The sequence below is a fragment of the Branchiostoma floridae genome, chromosome 2 (assembly GCF_000003815.2).
Source record: "Branchiostoma floridae strain S238N-H82 chromosome 2, Bfl_VNyyK, whole genome shotgun sequence".
Lineage (NCBI taxonomy): Eukaryota > Metazoa > Chordata > Leptocardii > Amphioxiformes > Branchiostomatidae > Branchiostoma > Branchiostoma floridae.
The window spans coordinates 32162463-32186306 of NC_049980.1; the positions used below are offsets into that span (position 1 = coordinate 32162463).

Below are 23844 nucleotides of genomic sequence, written 5' to 3' on the forward strand. Positions count from 1 at the left end.
TATATAGTATATATATATGTATATACTAGTATATATATATATATCTGTTAGCAAGGCTAGCCTTTTATACTAGCCACAGGCCAGTTGGGCAGCCCTGACTGTGCGCGCTGGCTGAACAGCCAAACCAAAAATTAAGACAGATATAAGATCGGCATGCCATAGATAATATAATATAATGGCGTATATCTAAACGAATCTGTTTCAGAACAAGATCATCAAGACCAGAGTCCTTCCGACGCACTTGATGACGTGGACGCTAGTCAGGTAATCTGGTCAACATGCTCAAAACTTGGAAATGAACTAGATCTTGGAAATGAACTAGATGGTCGGAGTCAACTTTGATGATTCCTCTGCCAAAGTACAAATGTTCCCGAGTTAAAGTGTCACCAAGCTAAACTTCTAGAATTGACACGACCTACGATCAAACGAATCGCATTACATTTTCCGGTTGCTGCTGTCACATGTTGTTATCCAAACGTTAGCATCACAGAGTTGACGTCCAGACTGTGGCGATGGATAAAGAACAGGATATCATCCTACAAATAGTTTCCAATAAAGTTTTCAATAAAAAATATACATTTGCGTTTCTACCATAATATGTGAGGTTATACAATACTGTGAATTTATGTAATAATATTGAATGAGCTTTTCTGTTCCAGACGTTCCCACCGTCGATGGTCGAAGGTCTCGCCATCCCCGCCATTGATATCGTGGATGTCAATAACATCGCGACAGTGGGTCCAGCGGTACTTGTACAAGCACTAGCCGGAGAAACGCAGCCGGTAAGCATCAAAATTGCCACAAGTGGCTGTACCATTATTGTTGAATATCAATTGTAACCAAAACAAGATTATTCACCAAAATGTCTGTATTATACTCAAAACTAGTTCTATGGCACTTACCATGTTAATCCATGAGTAATATGTACGTTTGCCACCACAGGATTTGGATGACGATTCTGTCATTGTTGAGAGTGATGAGAAAATGTTAAGCGATAAGGTGAGTGAATATCGTTTTATGATCTGTTTTGCTTTTGGTGATATTCTGGTGACATTGATTTTGTCGAGTTTGAGTAGCCTGCACAATTACGTCAAAGCGTAGAATACTTTACAACTGCCTTGCTAGCAGGTTAATTCTATGATTTTGACTTATTTCTTTATGATCTGTAGATCATGTTTAGTTTTGTCTGTTTCAGTTTTTTTAGTTAGATCATTTGCTGCGTCATGATGATCACTGGGTTTCACTTGATTTATTATGGTTTGATGTATGGTCTTCATATTCATTTAATAGCATTATGATTTGTAAATTTTGAAGGGGGTAGAGGTTGTATAAGCCACACAAGTGCAAAATAAAATCAATCAATCAATCCAAAGCAGGATTGTTCATGTCCTTTGTTTATTCACACATCTCATAAATGTATTGCGCATACTTATTTTCACACTTCATGAATATGATTATTATTAGGCCTGCAAACAAGCCATGGAAACACTGCAAATTGCATCAGAGCGTTTGGGGACCACAACTGCTGCCGGCGTCCTTGCCCAGTTATATGAAGCTGTCATCAACGCGTGTAAAGACAAGTCACTGGAAGTTAAGGTTCGTTTTTGTCTGTCAATGAGTAGCTAGAATCCTACAAGTGTTAAGCGTTAGCTTTTACGTTCCTCCCTTAACGCTAATTCTCAATATTCAAGAAACATTTCAATAAATTCGGAAAATGTATACACCGAGGCGGATTATTCGTCGGCTGTTATGTATGAATATACATTTTTCTTTAGACTTCGAGTTAGATTTAGATTTATTGGAACTGTAGACAATGCAATACTTGAAAACTCAGGCAGCTTAACCACTGATCTTTAACCCTGCTGTTTGCATCTGTAGCTTTCCGACATCGCTGTTTTGGACAACCTGAACGATGACCTTGCGAGAAAAGTAGTGACGACAGACGAAGTTACACGCATCAGTACAGGTAAGATGATATCGAGGTCCAAGATGCACTTTTTGCAGAATTTGATCACAGTTTTCAGTCCTGTATTAGTAAGAGGATGTATGTTTTGATTGTTTTGATGATAGAGATCTGGCAAGTCAAAAGAAAAACCTAAGGCCCGTGAGCATCCACTGTCGCCACTCTTGTATACAGCCTTATGCCCATGTGCCCTAACCTGATTTGGTTGTGATTCAGACATGCTACGCGCCGTTGGACACATCTTTGACGAAGCACTTGGTCAGGACGATTCTATGACAGATGATTACTTTTTGTCACCTGAGGAGAGAGAAGATGTGAGGCGGCGAGAGGAAGAAGACCGTGACCAAATGGTATAATCGATTTCCTATTTGTATGCCGTAATATTGCATCTTCCATCAAGGGAGTACTGTAAATGTATGTACGTTCGCGGGGATTAAATTTCGCGGTAGCGGGAAAAATGAATTTTCGCGGTGGTTTTAAGTTCGCGGTAGCACCATGCACTGTAGTCTCTTACTTCCACGGAAAAATGTTCACGGTGGTTTTAAGTTTGCGGTGAAGCGGCCACCGCGAAAACCGCGAACATTAAACCGCCGCCAAAGTTTCTGCATTTACAGTATGCCGTTTTCTATTGCACTGGATTCCTTTTTTATGTATTTTGTAAAATATTTCAAATTGGAAGATGAACTGCCGTGATGGAAATGGCTATTCATGGTGATCTAAATCATCTGTGTCTGATGTGATCGGTAGAAACGAGCCGTAGTTGCACGCGGAAGGAGAATACTAAACGATATGGCGGACCGTCTGAGAAGAGAGCTGACCCCAGGTGGCCCAGCAATAGGCATCGACACCGAAACCCTCAGCCTACAAGTACAGAGAATCCATGGAAAGGATCTGGCAGATTATCGGCTGAACGGCACAGGCGTGAAGACGGTCTTTCCCTCTACTGAAAAACTGTTTAAAGGCTTTGTGCCCAGGTATATTGACGCCAAGGTACGTGGCACCTTCATTGAACACTGACGTCTTGTTACAGCACTGAGCACATTCCATACTTGTCGATTGCCGTGTGTATCTGGACAATTTTCTGCAATATGATAGGTAACAGATAGTATTATCATGTGTTTCTAAATGCTTATATTCGTTTGAAAACCCCCACCCATGGGAAAGCCACGACGTATACTGATGTTCAGAAGAGAAAAGTACGAAGACAATGAAGAGACATTTGGTAGAAATTGATGGAAGGCTTACAGTTTATATATTTCCCTCGTATTTGATGAGATGTTGATAGCTCTTGCCATCCTCTGCTGTACTTTTAGTAAACGATTTCATTATATGTTTATATTGAGCACATCTTGCTTTGTCTCCAGGTCATCAGTTTCCATGACAACCCTTTCACGTGGGGAAACAACTCAAACATCATCAACTCTGGTGTCCACGACATCTCTCTGATACCATCGACCATGTCCCCCGGGGAAATAAGAGACACAGAAGAGGATATCCTGATCACCATTGCCGCCAATGGAGCGGAATCTTCCAGCGGACTGGTTCATGAAGTAGATTCCACCGGCAATGGGAGCGTGGTGCACCATGTATTCAACATCTCAGACGTAGATGATGCTTTCGTCGTCCAAGTCACTGCATTGAACAGGAGTTCCAGAATATCCGTGTTCGGGAGAGGAGGAGGCTTGGCCCATAGTAAAAACTGTGAAGTATGTTTGACCTGGCAGGACTGGAAACCGACTGCCTCCCATCATGGCGCTCCTGAGTCTGTCATGTTTTTCGTGTCGGGAAAGAATCATACCGGAAAATATTCTGTCGGAGTACAGGTTGCTGGTAAGAATAACCCATATTTTGTACAACGTAATTCAGAATCAGCTAGGATGGTTGATAGTTAAGATCAGCTAAAATTTAAAACGATTAGGAATAGGTTAGAGTAGAACGCTCAGTAACGAGTGAGAATGGTGGCAGTTACATAATAGATATTCAAAACTACGGGTCTGACTGAATATGTACATATTTTTATGACATTCAAATTCCAACGTCTATCTAGATCTAGGTGTGGACGATGTTTACCAAGATGCAGTCGATGACGGCGTACTTCTTGTGGACCCAGCTGATCAGTCCGGCCTGAATGGGACCCAATTCTACAGCCTGGAGGTGCTGCGTCTGAGCTGTCGTTATTGGGCGGAGGACACAGAGAGTTGGTTACCAAACGGATGCAGAGTAAGTGTCTATTGGCCATGGTTATTTGTATCAGTTTGGTCGCTACTCCGACCTAATCACACCATGTGTCCGAAGGCTTTTTCTAATCTAGTAGCCAAATGTGAAGACGTTTGTGAGTTTTGCCGCACTTACCTATACTTTGTAACAGCTGCTGGGTAACTAGACACCCCGTACTTAAAGTCCGTAGCAGTCAAGTCATGCCTGAAAGGGTGATCTGGTATGAAGAAACGCAGGACACAAGTTCTTGTAGGTCAGCAGTAAGACGTTTTATGTCCTTACACGACTTCTGGGCATTCGGGAACTTTGTAAGCATGGCATGAAGAGTTCGTTAGAACGGGTTTAAAATTCTCAACTTTTCCATAACATCTATATCGTCTCCACAGGTACACCCGACCTCCACAGTCACCGAGACTGTCTGCGCCTGTAATCACATGACAGCATTTGGGGCTGGCTTTGTCACCGCGCCAAACACGATTGACCTGACCACCGTGTTTGACAAGTTCGCGGACATAGGGAACAACGCAGGGGTTCTCGCCACCGTGCTGACGACATTAGCTCTGTACTTTGTCGGGGTCATTTTTCTAAGGAGAGTGGACAAAACCGGGATGAAAAAGGTATATGATGATATGAGATTATTTTCTCCTCTGAATGAGAAACAAATGAGATACTATCCTTCAGATTTCATCCAAGAGATCTGAACTTTCGTAGCCACCTGAGACGAAAGGAAACAAATGTATGACACGAATGGAAATATTAGTGAATCACCAAAGTAAAGTGATCCGCTCATACACGTCCAATGTTGATGATGTTATTTTATCACAATGAGAGACGTGGGTTAAGCTGGGATTCGATCCTGCTAAATCGTTTTTTTTTCTTTTTCAGTTAATTGTCCATAGCCTACCAGACAACCGCTCCACGGACACATATTATTACAAGATGACAGTATACACCAGTCATGGCAGAGGGTCTGGAACCAAGTCTAACGTGGCGTTCTCATTGTTTGGAGACAAAGGGAGTACTTGTGTTAGGGTGTTCAAGCAAGGCCCGGAGGTAAGGGTTGAACATACCATCTACAAGTTTTATATTGTATGAATGTAACTATACGTTTTTGCTGTGACTTATTTTCTGATTGACACATGACGCATGAAACGACAGTTTTTTCTTGTTATTGACCACGCAACGAATGAGATACTGAAGTAACAATATCTCACTCTGACACAGACATATGAGGAAGGATCAATTAGAAATGACGATATCTCGACATAGATAATTTAGATCTGCATGCACCCTGGTATTCTGTGTGTCATTCGATAGTTAAGCAATGAACTTTTCAGATCAAACACTGTAAGCTTCGCCTCCTGTTCTACTTCCAACGCCTACAGTGGGTTCTATTTGTTCGTTATAGTGTTCTACGGTCCATTTGAAGATGTCCTTGACTTACATTGTAGTATTCAAGGCTACCAGGCCATTTCCTATGGTCCACAAGCTTGTTTGAAATCAAGTTTTTAACATTACACCCTTGTCATTATCCATCTTAGACCTTCCAGGCCGGTGGCGTGGATATCTTCTTGATGGCTGTAGAAGAAAGTCTGGGTGATCTTCATCGACTTCAGATCTGGCACGACAACCAGGGCGGCGACGACAGGGCCTGGAAGCTAGATAAAGTCATTGTGCGGGATCTGCAGTCAGGAGACACGTGAGTACAATTAAGATATGATTTATGAGTGCAGTTTTTAATAACGTTTACGGAATGCATTATTTGCATGTACAAATTAGAAATAATGAAAATAGCACGTTTACCTGTTAAGTCCATGTAAAGTTCAAGTACAGGTCAAACCTGTACAAGTGATCAGCTCAACACTCAATGTAATCATGTTTGGTCGTCCCTTAGTTAATATTTCACAAGCATTATTAAGAATCCCACCCTAGGTGATCACCTGTCCGTATGGACCAGATTTTGTCGGTCCCTGCGTGGTCGTTTACAACAGCCTTGACGTACATTGAATTCAAAGCTTTTTGTTTTTAATATACAGAAACAGCTTTCTCTGTAACCATTGGCTGTCACTGGACCGCGGGGACGGTAGAATCAACCGGATTCTTCCTGCTTCAACAGAGCACGATCTGTCGTCCTTCCACCTTTTCACTACAAAGGCAGCCCGCGATTTTAGAAATGAGCACATCTGGCTCTCCACCTTATTCTGCCCCAGTGGAAGCCATTTCAGTAAGGTCCAACGTCTCTCATGTGGACTATGTATCATTTACACCACCATGATTGCCAACGCCATGTGGTACAAAACGGAAGACAATGTGGATCAGACGACAGTGGTGAATCTTGGGATAGTTTCCTTCACCCTTCACGAGTTGTACGTCAGCACGATGACGTCACTGTGTGTCCTCCCCGTAAACGTGCTCCTCATCCAGCTCTTCAAGCGGTGCAAAGAAAAACCACAACCGGCCAAGAATTCAGTGCATGCTGCAAAGAAAGAAAACGTCAGATCTTTGCTGTTGAAAACACGGTCATCTTCTCAATTTCTACCCCACGGGTTTGTGTACGTGGCCTGGTCAGTCCTGATCCTCGTCTGCTGCGTATCGGCGTTCTTCACCATTCTCTACAGCCTGGAGTGGGGACCTGAGAAGGCAAACGCGTGGCTGAAGACATTGTTGATGTCCTTCGTACAAGATGTGTTTGTAGTTGAGCCAGTCAAGGTAAGAGCAGTCTTTTTATGAAAAGCTTAATGTTATGGTGTGAGTGTGTGAGTGTATGGTGCATATAATGCCATGCAACCAGAGGAAAACTTTTGAGAAATATTAAGGTACCCTACAACTACACGAAGCATTTTTCTGTCCAACGGTCAAAACATTTTACCTCGCAAGCTTTCTTCTGTTGTCAGTAGATTATGTTAATGGCAGACTTCTCTTGACATTTACGCCACTGTCGTTTCTGCTGCCCTCACAGATACTGGCTGTCTCTGCCCTGGTGTCGTTTATCTGTAAGAAAGCCGCGGTGGTATCGACGCAAGAGGACAACGTCAGACAAAACATTGACGTGGAGGATTCCAGTCCGTCAGAAGGCGGCCTGTTTGCCTGGATATCTCACCGTGCGACCATAAGAGGTTTGCAGCACTTTGTGGTATTGTAATACGTGGGTGCCAAATCCTGGCAGTAATAATAGGATATCGATAGTCGCTGAAGATCATTATGTTCATAGGAGAGTTTAGTAGAAAACACGTGTTTGCTCTTACTTACTCATGGTCTTACCTGTTTGGCGAGATTTTGGTGGACTAAAATGTGATTACAGTGGTACACGTCATTATGTTAACGGTATGAAATCAAGTGTACGTAATCACCACAAATGAAGCCATTTCTAATACATTTTATTTTTATTTTTTTTTAATGTCAAGTGATTGCGTTTTGAAGTGAGTTTAGGAATTGATAGCTGTGGCTTACATCCGGGTACATTTTTCTTATCATCAGTGGCTAAACAGCAATTGCAGAACGTTCTCTGGAAGCACCGCCAAACGAATAAATCACAGAAAGAGCAGAAGAAAATGGAAGAGACAAGAAAGAGTACAGACAATGTGATACAAGAGGTTGTCAGTTTCTTCGTGTTCGTGGTGATTCTGCTATTTGTAGCTAATGGCGGCACGAACATCTACTCTCATCACGCGTACAACACACTAGGAGACATCTTTCAAGCGGACTTTGATCAGGTCAGATTTTTTACGTGATTCCCTTAGTACATGTAGGGACAGACATAAGTTTAAGACAAGTATCAACAACCACTTCAGCGATCCACGTCAGCGCCCTTAAGGACAGCTGCTAATGCTGAAGATCGGAAAATGACTACATGGATAAAAAAAAACAAAAAAAACTTAAAACTAAATTTAGAGTTACACACAGACGTACACACGCACACACATACACACACAGAACACACAACACAAACACACATACATACTGTTTGTGTATGTTGATACTCTCAAGGTAGTAAAACATTCAATTTGGCTCTTTGTTCACAGATCCAAACGGCGGATGACTATTGGTCGTGGGCGCGCGATGTCCTTGTTCCGGGTCTATTCCAGGAACAACATTACAACGGTGATAAACTCGGGTGGAGACGGAAGCGTTTCATCAGTGACGCCGTTTCTTACAGGATCGGCGCTGCACGCTTCAAGCAGATACGAGTCAAATCCAGTAAGTATTCGTCTTTAGTAGAACATGATCAAACTATGGTGGATGCAAGTCAAGTTAAGTCAACTTTATTGCACAACGATTGCATCAGGTACAATTTATGCCAAATAACATGTATTACGACAAACTATCTACATCAGTATACTAATCTGACATTATAGAAAATATAGCGGCATAGTGTATTTCACATTGTCATGCATTAGTGTTCCATTCTTTCGGTGTAAAAGTACATTCATCAGGTCAGCGTGGGCTGATGACTGCTCTGTAAAGTGATATTTCAGAAACCAAAGTTAGATAAAATGATTAGATAAACGATTACGCTAAATAGGTACAAAGCCCTTTTATCTTTTTTTAATTTTTTTTTTTTTTCAAGCCATATATTTTTGCATAGAACGTATATGAATACCTCAGTGCAAAACTTACTATCTTCTTCCGCACACTTCAAGGATCCTGTGGCTTTCACCAGCGCTACACCAGCCTGTTCTTGAACCAGGAATGCAACAGCGGGAACTCCTTCTCAGACGGGGAAACGCGAGACTTTTTACCCGGATGGAGACTCCTCTCATCCTCCAATTCGTCCGAAGATTTCCCCGAGCAATCCCCCTGGACCTACCAGATCCCCGACTCTGGTGGCGAGCTGCCTGTGATAGCAGACATTGCCACATACGGCTCGGGAGGTTATGTGGCCGGAGTAGGCAGGAACAAAGATGCCGCCCTCGCTGTCATCGCTGACCTGAAGGAGGCAGACTGGATTGACCGTTATACACGCGCTGTCGTCGTGGAGTTCACGGTTTATAACGCCAACATCAACTTCTTCAGCACGATGTCGTACACGGTGGAGTTCCTCAACATGGGAGGGGCGGTGTCGTCACGCTCTATCCGGACCTACCGCTTACATCGGTTCGTGGGCCCAGCTGGGTATATAATCCTGGCTCTGCACATCTTTTACGTGGCGTGTTTTCTGTACACGCTGTACAGGGAAGCAAAACTGATGAAGGAACAAGGGAAAAGGTACTGCCGACAACCGTGGAACCTTCTCGAGATTGTCAACATCCTGGTTTCTTTCATCGCCTTTACCGTGTTCGCCGTAGACTACATTACATCGAGGAATACCCTGGACAAGCTACTTCATCATCATGATAATAACCTCAGTTTGTATGATTGATTTACTTTAGAGATGCATAATGTGGCATTACACATCCAGGTATATGCCGTGAGACAGCTTTTAGAAACCCCCGTCAATAGTTCATCTGGTTGGCAACGTAATTGAACATGGTCTTCATCAGTAAACAATTCATATTCTGCAGATGTTTCAATAACCTGTCTGTCATGACAAGTTTACTTGCAGCAATAAAAACTAATAATAAGTAATCGGCAAAATAATTTAACATAGTCTTCTTCTGCACATAACACTCTTGTAGTCTCCTGCAGGTGTTTTAACATCTGTCATGACAAGTTCACTTACTGACTTAGCACCAGTAGAATGAGTTCATTATTCACTGATGAAGACAACCAATTCGTTAAAACGTCTGCTGATGAATACAATAGAGTTGTGTAAAATATTGTACATTTCATGATGCAATTTTTATCTTTTCTTACTCCCTTTCTTATAGAGTCGTCGAAGTACATCAGCTTCGATCTTGCTTTCTTCTGGAACCAGGTGTTTGTTTGGACAGTGGCCACCGTCGCCTTCATCAACATCTTAAAGTTTCTTCGCCTCCTTCGCTTCAATCCGCTCATGTCCGTCTTGATGACGTCATTACGTCGTATGTTACCAGAGGTCGCGGGCTTTGCCGTCTACTTCACCTTCCTGTTTCTGTCATTCGTGCAGCTGGGCCACTTGGTGTTCGGGCTGAAAATACAGGTATGGGCGGTGAATTGTTTACTTTTTTTTTTAAAGAGTATTTTGCTATCATCAATAATACTGGGCACTCTTCATCCCTTGCCAATCTATAAAATGCTCTATAGATCTAACTTTATTACCAGTATTAGGGAAGGTGCCTGGTAACGTAAGTTCACATTTACTTTGAAGATAATGCAATTTGAAACCACTGCCCTTCGAGGAATGGATATGAAAGCGTAATAATGTCATTAGCATTTAAAGTAGGACCAACTTTGCTTTGATTAATGGAGGACAGTCGCAAGACGCTTGATGTGTGAAATGCGTTTTACAGGAATACTCAACAATTGCCGCATCAGGAAAGAGTCTCTTCCTCTGTGCATTGGGGAGTTTCAATTTTGATGAAATTCTAAGCACCAGTAGAATCATCGGGCCCATGTTCCTGTACGCCTATCTGTGCATCGTCTTCATCATCATCATCAACATCCTGGTGGCCATCATCAATGACGCACTTGTGGTCATGAGAGGGTTCACGCCGCCTCAGGAACATAGGGAGATTCTGGACGAGTTGTGGAGGAGGCTTGCCAACTTCCTTGGCCTGACAAACTCTGCAAGTCGGGGTAAGATGACTTATTTATAGCTTTTGGCTCATTTCAGATGGCTGCAAATTTTATCCTTTATATTATAGAAAAAAGTAAAGAAATCCACTTCCCTTGCAACATCATAGAACACACACTTAACAGAAAAAGGGAGCCATTTCAGCCGTTTCAAAACAAGTCATTCACAGCAAGATAAATTCTTAAGTCAGCATTATGACTGGTTTAGTCAAATGTTACATTGTTGTTCATTGTCCGTTCGTCTTTTTACTGTTACTAGCAAGCAGCCCTCGGCAAGAATTTGAAATAAACCATGATAACCTAGTACAACCCCAAGGTGGTGAAGACGCTTATCCTAGTGTTTCCATATCATGAAATACACATTTGTACGTAATGAAGACGTCGGTATCACTACATATAATCCCTACTTGTGATGTAACTGTGAAGTTGTGTACTTGTCTCCCCCTGACCCGATGACGATGTTTTACAGAGAGTGACATGCTGGCATCGGAAAGACTGAATGATCGTTTGACTCAACTGGACCTTCTAACATGGGCTATGAAGGAGAGACAGGTCTCAGAGAATGTGATACGGAGCTACTATCGGACTTTCAGATTACCTCTAAAAGTTTGAATTTCGAAATTATGAGGTATCCAACAAAGCTGTGACTAGGCTATGGTTATAGTTATCAGCCATGTGCTAACCTTAGTTTTTTTTAGCGATAAATGTTGAGCTTTTTCGTTCTGACGTAAGAAGCTTTCTCAAGCGTTAAGCCGACCTATGCTTGTAACGGATGTGACTCCATCGACATTTAGGTTTCATCTGCTAGACTATATTAAGAAATAAGTTATCTACATGTATTTTATGTACTGGTAGCGAGATTGTAAATCTCAAAAGCTACTTTGAGAGACTCGAATTGAAAGTTATATATCTAGTCTCGGTTGTTAGTTGAAGATCTACTGTACAGATTTGTATATAACGACGTTTATTCTGCATGAATAAATTTTGTAACAAGAGTTTAGGAATAATAAATCCCCCAAGTGACTGAACACGGCTTTGTCGTACATCGTTACATAATTTATCCGTTTCATCACAACCTTTCCAGCGATAAAACACGACAATGTTTGTGTTGGAAAACAGTTTAACTAGTTCAATAATGACTTCTACCAACACAGATGAACTTTCAAATTATGATAAAAATATTGTAATGTTGTAAATATATATTGTGTCACGTGAGGTGTATATTTAAAGTGCGTGCGTATTAATATTGGCTTCTACATATGTTTGGAAGACAGTATAGACTTTGGAACAGTGAAGTCTGGTAACCGGAATGCGTTAACGACCACAGGAAAATAAAGAAGAGGACTGACTAAGTTGCAGAAAAAAAATGATATCAAAGAAGTGGAAATTTATGGAAGTTTACGTAATTTCGTTTACCTTGCTTGTTTCTTAGTGTAAGAATATCAACACAATTTATAATAACATAAAGTGCAGTTTTAATTTTAGATGTTATCATGCAATGACCTTCCAAAGTCTCCATCATATCATTCCACTTTACTTCATCTCAGTACCTGTGAAATGGAACTGCTTCGATTAAGGCCTGAAAATCACCACGTTCCCATAGATACGCATTTTATTGTAGGCGTACAATTTCCGCATCCTATTGTCAGTGGGTCAGGTGAAAAAAAACATCGTATGAATCATTTCTCATTAACACTGTCTATTACCTTACCTTAAGAGCTTTCATTGCACTTCAATGTCATTAGGACGGTATTCGCAACTTTTCGATGTGTGTAAAAAACAATCAAAATGTATAAAAACAACCAATTTTCCTCGAATTTTGTGTGGCGGTAGGGACTTTGTCCCAACTTACAAACATGGCAGAGGTTTATGTCTGTAGCCGCCGGTTGCCATGGCAACAAGCATTTTTCAAAATGGCGGATTTTTACCATGTGAAGGCCTTAGTCTCCTCCAATATAGACCATGTTTGGACTCATGTAACCCTTACAAATTAACACATATTTGATTGATTCTAACATATGTTATAACCCATGTACTAACAATTCGTACACTTTCAGAAAACTAGACAGGTGGTTTGCTAGCCGGGTGACCACGCCCCCCGTTGCCTAACACCAGCCAGGTGACCACGCCTTGTTGCCTAGCACCACCTGGGTGACCACGCCCCGTTGCCTAGCACCAGCCGGGTGACCACGCCCCTCCCCAGTTCTTGGGGAAGGATTTAGGGTCCGGCGGTGGGTTGATGGCCGGCACCAGGGACTTCCTGTACTCCGCCAGCTTCGCCTGCATCTCCTTCAGCTTGTCCGGCATGGAGTCCGCCAGATTGTGGTGTTCTGTTGGGTCATCTGGAAAAACACGAAATTAGGTTACCCCTCGGATAAAGGTGAACTGACTTTATGTGCAGCTTGTCCGGCATGGAGTCCGCCAGGTTGTGGTGTTCTGTGGGGTCATCTGGAGAAACACGAAAATAGGTTACCCCGCAAATAAAGGTGAACTGACGTTAGGTGCAGCTTGTCCGGCATGGAGTCCGCCAGGTTGCGGTGTTCTGTTGGGTCATCTGGGGAAAACATGGATATGGGTTACCCGGCAGATAAAGATGGACTAACGTTAGGCACAGTTTGTCCGGCATCTAGTCCGCTAGCTTGTGGTTCTCTGTGGGGTCGTCTGGAAAAACACGAAAATAGGTTACCCCATGGATAAAGGTGAAGTGACGTCAGGTGGAGCTTGTCCGGCATGGAGTCCGCCAGGATGTGGTGATCTGTGGGGTCATTTGGAGATAAAGTTAATAATAACAGATAAATAACGTTGGGCGCGGGTTGTCCGGCATGGAGTCCGCCAGGTTTTGGTGTTCTGTGGGATCGTCCAGAAAAAAATACGGACATAGGTTACCCCGCGGATAAAGGTGAACTGACGTTAGGTGCAGCTTGTCTGAGATGGAGTCCGCCAGGTTGTAGTGCTCGGTGGGGTCGTCTGGTAAAAATACTGACAACGGATATAGGTTACCCCACGGATAAATGTGACGTTAGGTGCAGCTCGTCTGGCATGAAGTACGCCGGGTTGTGGTGCTCCGTGGTGAGTGAGTGAGTGAGTGAGTGAGTGAGTGAGTGAGTGAGTGAGTGAGTGAGTGAGTGAGTGAGTGAGTGAGTGAGTGAGTAAATCTCACCCTTCAGGTTGAAGAGCCATGTGCCGCTGGTGGGGTCCCCGCTGTCCAGCTGACTGTCCGTCAGGTTGTCGGGGTGGATCCATCCGTCAGGCTTCCCGGCAACGCCCTCGATCAGCTTGTAATCCCCAACCCTAAGACACAGGGTACATATTATTCTTTCCGGACCCAATGTCAATCTATTCATTCTACATGCTAAGCATCCTCCTACGCCCGGTCCCCAACGGCTAGCTAACTCAGCCTATTGGGGACCACAAGGAGTTTCGAGTGTCATGTCAAGATAACACCCATTCTTTGGCGTAATCGGGATACTATTTAAACTGCTAAATCATGGGGGCGTTGCTTACTGCTTGTACAGACTTTCATTCCAGAACACTTATTTCACTTTTAGTGCCACCATTTTAGTTGGATGTAATGTGGTGAAATAAACTTGTTATTGTTTTATCATGTAGGAGGTAGCCTTGTTTGAATCATCCACAGTCACTTTGCTGAATAAAAACCGTTAAGAAACCAAGTACAAAGCGCACATCCTAAGTTAATCATTATGTACAATCGCTTACAATAGAATGAGACCAAGAATACTAATATTTGAATTGAGAAAACAATTCATTCAATGTTAAAAAGTTTACTCGACTTTGCTGGATGACTCCCTGTAAAGTAGGGAACACTTCGTCAATGTTGTAGACAAACTTTGTATGCGGGATGGTTAGGGTAGCTATCATGAGTGCTAGGGGTTAGAGGTTAGAGTTCGTGGTTACTGAGCTCGTAGGTGTTAAGGATTATGGTTAGAAAACAAAAGATTTACCGGATGGCACCCTGTTTAGTAGGGAAGACGTCGTCAATGTTGTAGACAAACTCAGTGCGTGGAGAGGGCTGTCCAGACATGATTGTGTCCAACTGGCTCACTCCGTCCATAGCGTCATCTGCCAATCAGACACAGGCTTAGAAAACTGGAGTATTTCTAACATATAATCATTCATTCTTTTACCACGTAACATGTTACATGAACAATAAGTAACTTTAATAAGCTGGGGGAGGATTTATAATATATTTAAGGGGTCACCTTTAGTGCGAGGTGATCATTAGGGATTTCAACAAAGAGCATTGAATTTCAGACTCTTCTTTATGTAGGCCAAATTACACTCCCTGCATTGCTTTATTTGTATCTAACCATCTGTTATACGCACCGGCCAGTTGGGCAGCGCTGACAGCATATCTTTCATTTACGATTAATTAGCAGGGAAATGACATTCGAAGGGTGAAATGATGAGTACGTGGTAAAGGAAGATTGATTTTCTTTATTCTCTTGAAGAAGACTGCATTTCTTTATTCTCTTGAAGAAGACTGCATTTCTTTATTCTCTTGAATTCGAAGAAGACTGATTTTCTTTATTCTCTTGAAGAAGACTGATTTTCTTTATTCTCTTGAAGAAGGCTGATTTTCTTTATTCTCGTAAGTGTATGCAGTTGGCCTGAGGTTGCACTTTCCCACGTACTCCACTGATAAAATGGAATGTTATGCACAAACCACCAGCCAGTCTATAGCTAAAATCCTACCTGCAGTACCTCCTGCAGCCGCCAGGATTGTTGGGAACCAGTCCACAGCATGAATCATCCTAAACAAGAGTTTAACAAAAAATCGTTGAGAAGCGTATACATGTAGCTTGATATTCCATTGCTCCCTCCCCTAGCCTGGGTACCATCCGGAAAGTAGTTCGCTACGGCGTTCATTATATTATAGAGAGACATATATCCTCGTACTGTTATTTAGGCGTAGTATTTACAGCGGGGTGTAAATTCAACACAGCCATGAAAACCCTCCAAAAGAAGGCACTAAGGGCGCTATTTAGTATAAGAACAACTCTCGGAGGCAACAATGCTTCAGTACCACTGCAATGTAAATTATTTGACGCTTGTATTGTGCCAATATTATTGTATGGTTCAGAAGTGTGGAGCAATGCTGGTTTAAACGACAATTCCCCACTAGAGCAAGCGCATTTGAAGTTTTGTAAAGTTATCCTAGGTGTAAAAAGAAATGCCAGTAACCTCGCTACTAGAGCGGAGCTAGGAAGATTCCCTTTGTGGATCGAGGCTTTCAGCAGACTATTTTCTTATTACCGTAGATTAACTAGAGAAGTACCGACAAATAGCCTACAATATGAAGCATTTCTTGTACAACAAAATCTACACGGACACAATGTACCATGTTGGCTGTCTAATGTAAGTAAGATTTTGGAGGAGTCAGGTTATGTATACCTATTGCTAAACCATGGTCGTAATGTATCCTTAATTCAGTCCGAAGTGAAGCAAAGACTGAAGGACATTTTCCTTCAAACCTTTTACTCAGGACTGAACTCCACTGGTAGAACGGAAAACCAAGGAAACAAACTAAGAACATATAGAAAAATCAAACATACCTACGAAAGAGAACAGTACCTTAATATTCAGAATTTCAACCATCGCCGAGCCATGGCTAGATTAAGAATCAGTGATCATCCCCTACAAATTGAAGTGGGAAGATACAACCAGACTCCTCCGAATAATAGACTCTGTACACTTCGTAACTCCAACCGTATAGAAAATGAAGTCCATTTTATATTAGAGTGTTCTTTATACAATGATGTACGCCACTCTTTTACCAATGCTCTCAATGTTGATACACAATGTAAAGAGTTACCAACGACAATCTGTTTGTACATATAATGACAACCACAGACAACTTTGTACAACACAAACTCTGTGAGTTCGTATACACATGTTTTACGAAAAGGGAAGAGGCATATAAACGTTAGATATAGTGATAGCATTGCTTCAGATGTATTGTTTACTCACTTGTAATACTACATGTAATAGTACTTAGTCTTTAGTATCCCATCATGGGATTTGCTGCATTTAGCCCACATGGGCAGGAATATGCAAATAAAGATCATTCATTATATACTATATACAGTCGCTTCTAGCTCTGACATTCATTATACACTATATACAGTCGCTTCTCTGTGTTTCCGTCTGGGAACCCTGACCATCTTAACCTCTGGAATCGTCCAAATTTTGGACGCAGGCGCTGATTGGTCCCAACGTATGAGCGAATTGTGGAATGGATTCAAGCGCTCATTCGAAGAGGCCTTCAAAAACCGGACAGGCCCTCCGTCTGCTCGTGGGAGGCCTGTTGTCATCGAACAAGCGCTCTAGAACCCATTCCTACATTCGCTCATGGCGTTACCACCAAACGGTTTGAATGCGTAAGTCTCCAGACGGATAGCAGAAGCGAACATAGGAGCAAACTACTATCCGGATGGTACCCAGGCTATCCCTCCCCTTCACAACTATGAAAACATCAAGTTTGTCTGTCATCAAGAATTACAAAAAAAAAAAAAACATTTTTTTTTCATTTGCAGTGATATCTTACTACGTATATGTCTTATACACTATAATGTTAAGTTCGACCACAAAATTAAACATATTTCACAGTAGAATGTCCTCTCCTTGTAACATATATTCAGACTTACTCGTTGTTGGTGTAGCCAGTTTTCTGCAGCATCTTGCCGTGCACGAAGGCCACGCCCCTGGTGCCCCCCTCCCACAGGGTCACCTTCCCGCCGCGCAGGGGGTAGTTGTTGCCACTGGCAATGATCCAACCGCCATTCTGGGGAATGATTCATATATACACTTTCAAATGTCCTACATCGATAAGCTGTAGGGCTGGCATCAATTAGGATTTTACCGCTGGCAATGATCCAACCGCCGTTCTGGGGGAATAATTCATACTTTTTGAAATGTCCTAATTCTGTCAGCTGTTGGGCTGACATCAATTAGGATTCTAACATGGTCAATATTGACCGAAGGGGGCCATATAGCTAGTTCATGATCTTTAGAAAATAAGACTATAGTATCTGTAGATGTATATACTGACAGGTTACGTGTTAAATTTACTCTTCTGCGTAAAAAAATCAAAATCCAATCGGAAACAAGATGACGTCGACACAACATTAAAATCAAACATGGCAGCCCCCATGGACGTCAACGAAAACAGTATAGGTTTTGCAGACCCAAATCTGAAAAGAGCATATAGCTTACAGTGTCAATACTTTACAGGCAACTGGGTAGCATTTATAAAAAAAGACTGTTACGTCAGTGGTGAAGATCACGAGAGTGTTGTCCCATAATCCCGCGTTCTTCATCGCCATTGTAACGTTACCGACAGCCTCGTCCAACGCGCTCACCATTCCTGCAATCATTCATAGGAAGTCAATGAAGGTTTGAGATCCAGGTAATAAGACACACGATATAAAATTTACTCAAGCAACTCTCTTATAAACTATTAGAAGTTTTAGATTAAAACCTAAACATGATATACACAACTGTATATTTTGTATCAGAGTACTAGTAATGCATTACTTACCGAGAAGTTTTCTCCTGTTTTCATTTTGTACGTTCATGTAGATGTTTTCGAACCGTTCGGGAACCTGCGAATGATCGGGAATCTCACATTCATTCAGTTCAAGGCATATTTTTTGGTCCCATTTTGGCACTAGGGACTAGGTGAGGTGAGGTGAGACACATTTCTCAAAACACATATGCGTAGTAGCTACAGAACTGGATTTCGAAAAAGCAGTTACAACAGTAGTTAAATGTTTAAGTCCTTCCGCACCAGATGATGCATCGGGCGGCGCCTATCTTCGTTTTCATAGTCCCTAGGCCGCACAACTATATGTACAATCACTGAAGCAGAGGGCTAGCGCATGTTTCCTCAAATGCGAATGCCAAGCAGCCGACTCGACTCGGGATTGAACTCACGACCTACCGAATGCAAGGCGAACAGTCTACACACTTGGCCACTGTACCTGTTACAGTAATATGATATGATTATATTTCAGTCCTGACCTCTAAAGGCTCATGCACGTTCTGGAAGGGCAGGTACAGGAACAGCGGTGTGTCCGCGGGGTGCTTCTCAATAATGTCCACCATCCGGTCAGTGAAGAAGTACTGCGGGGAAGAGCAATGGTTTTAGAGACCTGTTCTCTTATACATAACTGTACTGAACAAATTAAGGAGACTCTTTTTACACAACCATTGCTTTATTCTCACCAACATTTCGGTGACCGTCTGTCACCTTCTTCAGGGCAATTCTGACTGGTTCACATTGTACTACAGGACAGGTGTCGCTACTTCTTGTGTAAAAGGTGTCTCTTTATTCAGTGACGTACCAACCTGATGATTAACCTATTCACGGGTGCATGGCTGTGCTGTCATCGATAATATTTTGTTGTTCTGTATGTAGCCTCGTAGTGCTATTTTCTATATTTAGTAGTTATTACTGGTTGCCATGCATTGTATCTTGTGCGACTGTTGAGCAATTAAGTTCATTCATTCATATTATGCTTGTCTTGCTGATCATAGGTCACCAAAAACAAGACTCAAAAGCAGCTTGAAGGTATGGCGCGTAAATACAGTTCCTGATTTCATTTAACTATTCAATAAACACCTGACTTTTGTACAGGTGTTGAAAGTTATAAAGAATTTTATTATCATAAGCACATTAATGGAGTTTCACTCACAGTGCCGTACTGGCCATTCTTTGTGTTCACGACTTCTTTGTCGTCTCGCAGGTCCAGTCCACCAGCTAAACAATGGAAATGAAATACGTTACAGACGGTCAAAGGATGTCATGATTATATTTGAACCACTCCAATAGGTAGTTCATCTAAGAGGCCAACAAGGCGTTAATTTGAATTTGGCGACACAGAAATGGAATAGCATTTTGGCAAAGGGTTTTGTGGCGATATATCAGAAAAGTTTTAACTTTTTAACTTTATAAAGCGCAATTTCACCCGTACAGCAATGTTCCTACTTGAAAGCTTGTACTTGACGGTCACATATACGTCTTAGGTCGTCGTACAATTTTGATGTCGTAGGATTTTCATAAGTTCTGTGACAAGAATCAAAGACAGCCTTTTAGGTAACAATACAGCTTACATTTTCACGACACGGGCACGACTATTGCGATTGTACGGCAATCGCAGGCTGTTTCTGACCGCGCCCTACGGTATAGCACTTCTGGTTGCTTGCGTATGTTGAATCAAGGAACTCATTTCATTGTTTAAATGTATGTATTCCTGATCGGCTGAAGACGAGTAAATGAATGATTGTGTAATTGTATAGTAACGTTAGTTGTAAGATCTTTACCGACAACGTGAGTGTAGTAGTCCTCATCTGCATTGTAGTAGCCGTAGAAGGAATCGAACCCGCGGTAGGTCGGCGTGTACTTCCAGTTGCAGAAGCCAAGATGCCACCTGGAACAGAGAGGAAGTATTTGTATGAAAATATTTGAAACATATAACATGCACTAATCGCCATGTGCCTATGATGCTGGTGTATTGTGACCAGAGGCAGATTTGTCTGTAGCCTGAATGCCAGTCTGTTTCCAGGACCTACGCCAGTACGAAAATTCCCACAAAGGCACAGTCAAACCTGTACAACTGACCACAAACACCTCTGAGATTCTAAAGGGTCTCACTCATGTGAGCTGTGGTAACATTTGATTTGGGTACGTTGACAATAAAGTAGAGGAGGTAGCTGGCTTTTGTAGGCCCTGCAGTTAGAAACAACCTTGCATCAAGCCTGTTTGTGGATTAGAAAGCTACAGATATAGAAACCTCACAACAACAGACTTACTTGCCAACCATGTGAGTGGCGTACCCCAAGTCCTTCAGCTTCTCGGGCAGGAAGGTAAAGTTGTACGGGATGCCCTGGGCCTGCTGGGGCAAGAACACCAGGTGCTGCAAAACAAAAGAAACAAAACGAAGTTCAAAGATCTCAGTGAAAAATTAAAAACTCGTATGTCTTGCTAACTGTCATTCATTAGTTATGCAAAATTGTTTTAATCATCATATAATTAAGGGTTAATGACCCTCCCCGACCCGAGGTGGATATGGTGTCATAACGCCTGGTCATTTGTTATAACCTCCGAATAAAACCACCGAGTGAGCGAGGCGGGTCATTAACGTTATTATCATATAGCCTACCCAAACTTGCAAACTCCTGTATGACGCATAGATCCCTTGGTCACCTCTGACCTCTACTTCCTGTCACTTAGCGTTGGCAACCCTGACCTTAACATGGTGTCGCTCTACGGTTACCGCTAGTAGCCTATGAAAATACTTCATGGAAAAAACGCAAACAGACATAAAACACATTTAACACAAAACGCTTCATAATTTGGATATAAAATTCCCAACCTGAGACCCCGCATGGTACGGATAATACCCGGTCATGAAGGCAGTTCTGGACCTGCGGATGACAAGTAGAGAACATCAATGTAGGGTCAATTTGTTGGTGGGCTTACTTAGAGACCGAAAGATCAACGATTTTAACCCTGACTACTGTCTCGCAGGCGACTTGCTCCTCACTAGTTAGAGACTTAGTAAGAGACATGAAAAGTTCAGTCTTCAACTAAAAATGATATTATACTTGCCCAGTGTAGAAAATATCTTTTTATATAACTATCAGCAGGTCATTCGTCGTAGGTAGCCGTATGGGATTTGTCAACCGGTCGATGAATTGGCTGATTGATTAATTGGTTGATTCTGGTGGCGTAGCTCACGTGAGATTGATTGGTGATTGGTTGGTTGGTTGGCTGACTAACTGAACGATTGGTTGATGCCTACGGCGTACAGACGTAGTTAAAGTAAGAATGATTGATTGATTGAATGATTGATATTGACGCCGTGCGGACGTGGTTGACGTAAGAATGATTTCTTTATCGAATTATTGATTTTTTGATTGACTTATTGATCGATTGATCGATTTATTGAAACTGACGGGGTGCAGACGTAGTTGATTCAAGATTGATACCAACGGCGTTCTGACGTGGTTGACGTGAGAATGATTTATTTATTGAATTATTGATTCATTGATTGATTTATACATCGATTGATCGATTTATTGAGTTATTGAAACTGACGGCGTGCAGACGTAGTTGATTTCAGATTGATTGATTGGTTTATACTAACGGTGTTCTGACGTGAGAATGATTTATTTATCGAATTATTGATTTATTGATTGATTCATTGATATATCGATCGATTGATCTATCTATTGATTGACTGATACTGACGGCGTGCAGACGTAGTTGACGTAAGACTGGTTGAGGATGACGCCTTCGTGAGCCAGCTTGTCCAGAACAGGTGTTTTGACGTCAGGATTGTGCCAGCCTACGTCATTCCAGCCTGGACGCACAGGAGAGACAGGTGAGTCGTTTTGCAGGTAAGGAAGTACACGCGACAGAAACGGCTCTAGTTATGCTTAACAGCTCGTTATCGGCAATATCAAATAATAAATATGTTACATAATGCTTGTAAGTAGCAAAAGTCCAAGAGAACACCTCGCCGAGCACATGAATACATGGCAAATAGACAGAAGACTAGAAAGCTTAGGGAACATAGAGCATGCTTGCTATTATATGCCTACCTAGCTTCTCCTTGAACCAGGATTACTTCCCAGGACAACATGAATAAAAATGCACTTTCTCGCCGGCTCCAGAGAATGTTTGAAGTAAATTCTAGTCGAAACCTCGTAAATGTTCTCCTACTTTCTACCGGTACATCACGAATGAGGTACATCGGTGTATCATTACCCGTGAAGCTCACTGGGACCTTTGAAAGTACATAAGTGTGTGAAAGATTACAATGTTTGTTTAGCTCAGTCCTCAGCGGTACAGGGATTCTGTATTTGTACAAGACCAAAGTCCGAAACATTTTGTAACAATGTAGCAAAAGCTCACATCTCCCCCTTAGACACACAAGCACACACAGACACACACACACACAGCGTACATTCCAATATCATAGATTTTTCTGATATTATGATCAAATTAGACTAATTTTGAACAGGTTTGCTGTACAAAACGGAAGTATATCTGACCTGTTGAGAAGGGTGACCACGCCCCTTTTACGTGACCCCTACATTACTAAAAATTCCAGCAAGCATAAATGGAGTAAGGAATTTCCCAAGCAGCCTTCGGTACCCCTGCTTCTCATATTGAGTCAATCAGTCGAGCTTGATGCTCTGGCTTAGGGAGAAGAGTTGCTGCTACAGTGAGAGTTAGCCCATAACTGCTTCGTGGGGGCTTGCATTAAGCAAGCTCTATACAAAATAACTTATCATATTGATATTCTTGGTGTATCAAGATATTCTACAACAATTTTCATTTTAAACGGTAACATCTGTGACGGATTCCCATACCTACGTACGACTCCTTACTTTCTGGCAGACCAATGCATCAGGCTGCCAAGTACGGTCCTTACCTAGATCGTCGGCAACGATGAAGAGTATGTGTGGCTTGGTGGCGTTCTGACTTCCGTCTTGTGCGGACACCAGGCCCACCAGGGCCCCGGTAAGGAGCAGCAGTGGAACACGCAGCATCATGGTGCTCATGTCAGGCTAGTCAACGTAAGTCTGAAACGGATACCAGCCCTAACATTTACAGACTGAAAACAAACTGCACAGGTACCAGTCACCAGACCGATATGATTGTCACGTGAATTAGGGAACTACACGTTTTGAGGTGGATGTTCTCTCGGTTGTTGACCTGTAGTGGTCGTTACCCTATCAACCCATATTACAGCCCAGCGCGAGTAAGGGAAAAGTTTAATCATTTTAACCTCCAAATGTATACTCATTTTAACCTCCATTTTAACTAACCTGTGTGTGTGTGTGTGTGTGTGTGTATGTGTGTGTGTGTGTGTGTGTGTGTGTGTGTGTGTGTGTGAGTGTGTGTGTATGTGTGTGTGCGTGTCCGTGTGGGTGTCTATGTGGGTCTGCCTGTCTACGAACGGCTGGATGGATTGATTGATTGA

At 42.3% G+C, this 23844-nt stretch overlaps 3 protein-coding genes across 3 annotated transcripts; 2 read left to right on the top strand and 1 right to left on the bottom strand.

Moving 5' to 3' along the window:
* Positions 1 to 322: 322 nt before the first annotated feature.
* On the top strand, positions 323 to 9539 carry LOC118409189 (polycystic kidney disease protein 1-like 2). The gene is made up of 17 exons (XM_035810057.1): positions 323 to 358; positions 660 to 782; positions 943 to 999; positions 1465 to 1596; positions 1879 to 1966; positions 2180 to 2313; positions 2711 to 2953; positions 3328 to 3793; positions 4011 to 4183; positions 4567 to 4797; positions 5066 to 5233; positions 5722 to 5879; positions 6217 to 6889; positions 7140 to 7296; positions 7658 to 7893; positions 8203 to 8377; positions 8821 to 9539. Exons 1-17 carry the CDS (start codon positions 323 to 325, stop codon positions 9537 to 9539), a joined length of 3969 nt encoding a protein of 1322 aa, XP_035665950.1.
* A 107-nt stretch (positions 9540 to 9646) lies between these two features.
* On the top strand, positions 9647 to 12896 carry LOC118409190 (polycystic kidney disease 2-like 2 protein). The gene is made up of 4 exons (XM_035810058.1): positions 9647 to 9659; positions 9988 to 10238; positions 10549 to 10834; positions 12889 to 12896. Exons 1-4 carry the CDS (start codon positions 9647 to 9649, stop codon positions 12894 to 12896), a joined length of 558 nt encoding a protein of 185 aa, XP_035665951.1.
* Positions 12087 to 23496, bottom strand: LOC118410571 (arylsulfatase B-like). The gene is made up of 14 exons (XM_035812343.1): positions 23293 to 23496; positions 22104 to 22215; positions 21226 to 21277; positions 20663 to 20766; positions 20174 to 20280; positions 19546 to 19610; positions 18872 to 18973; positions 18390 to 18453; positions 18118 to 18215; positions 17497 to 17633; positions 15545 to 15603; positions 14794 to 14911; positions 13992 to 14122; positions 12087 to 13173 (listed from the first exon to the last, which is right to left on the bottom strand). The coding sequence occupies exons 1-14, from the start codon at positions 23420 to 23422 to the stop codon at positions 13001 to 13003; spliced, it is 1452 nt and encodes a 483-aa protein (XP_035668236.1). The 5' UTR covers positions 23423 to 23496; the 3' UTR covers positions 12087 to 13000.
* Between the last annotated feature and the right edge of the window lie 348 nt (positions 23497 to 23844).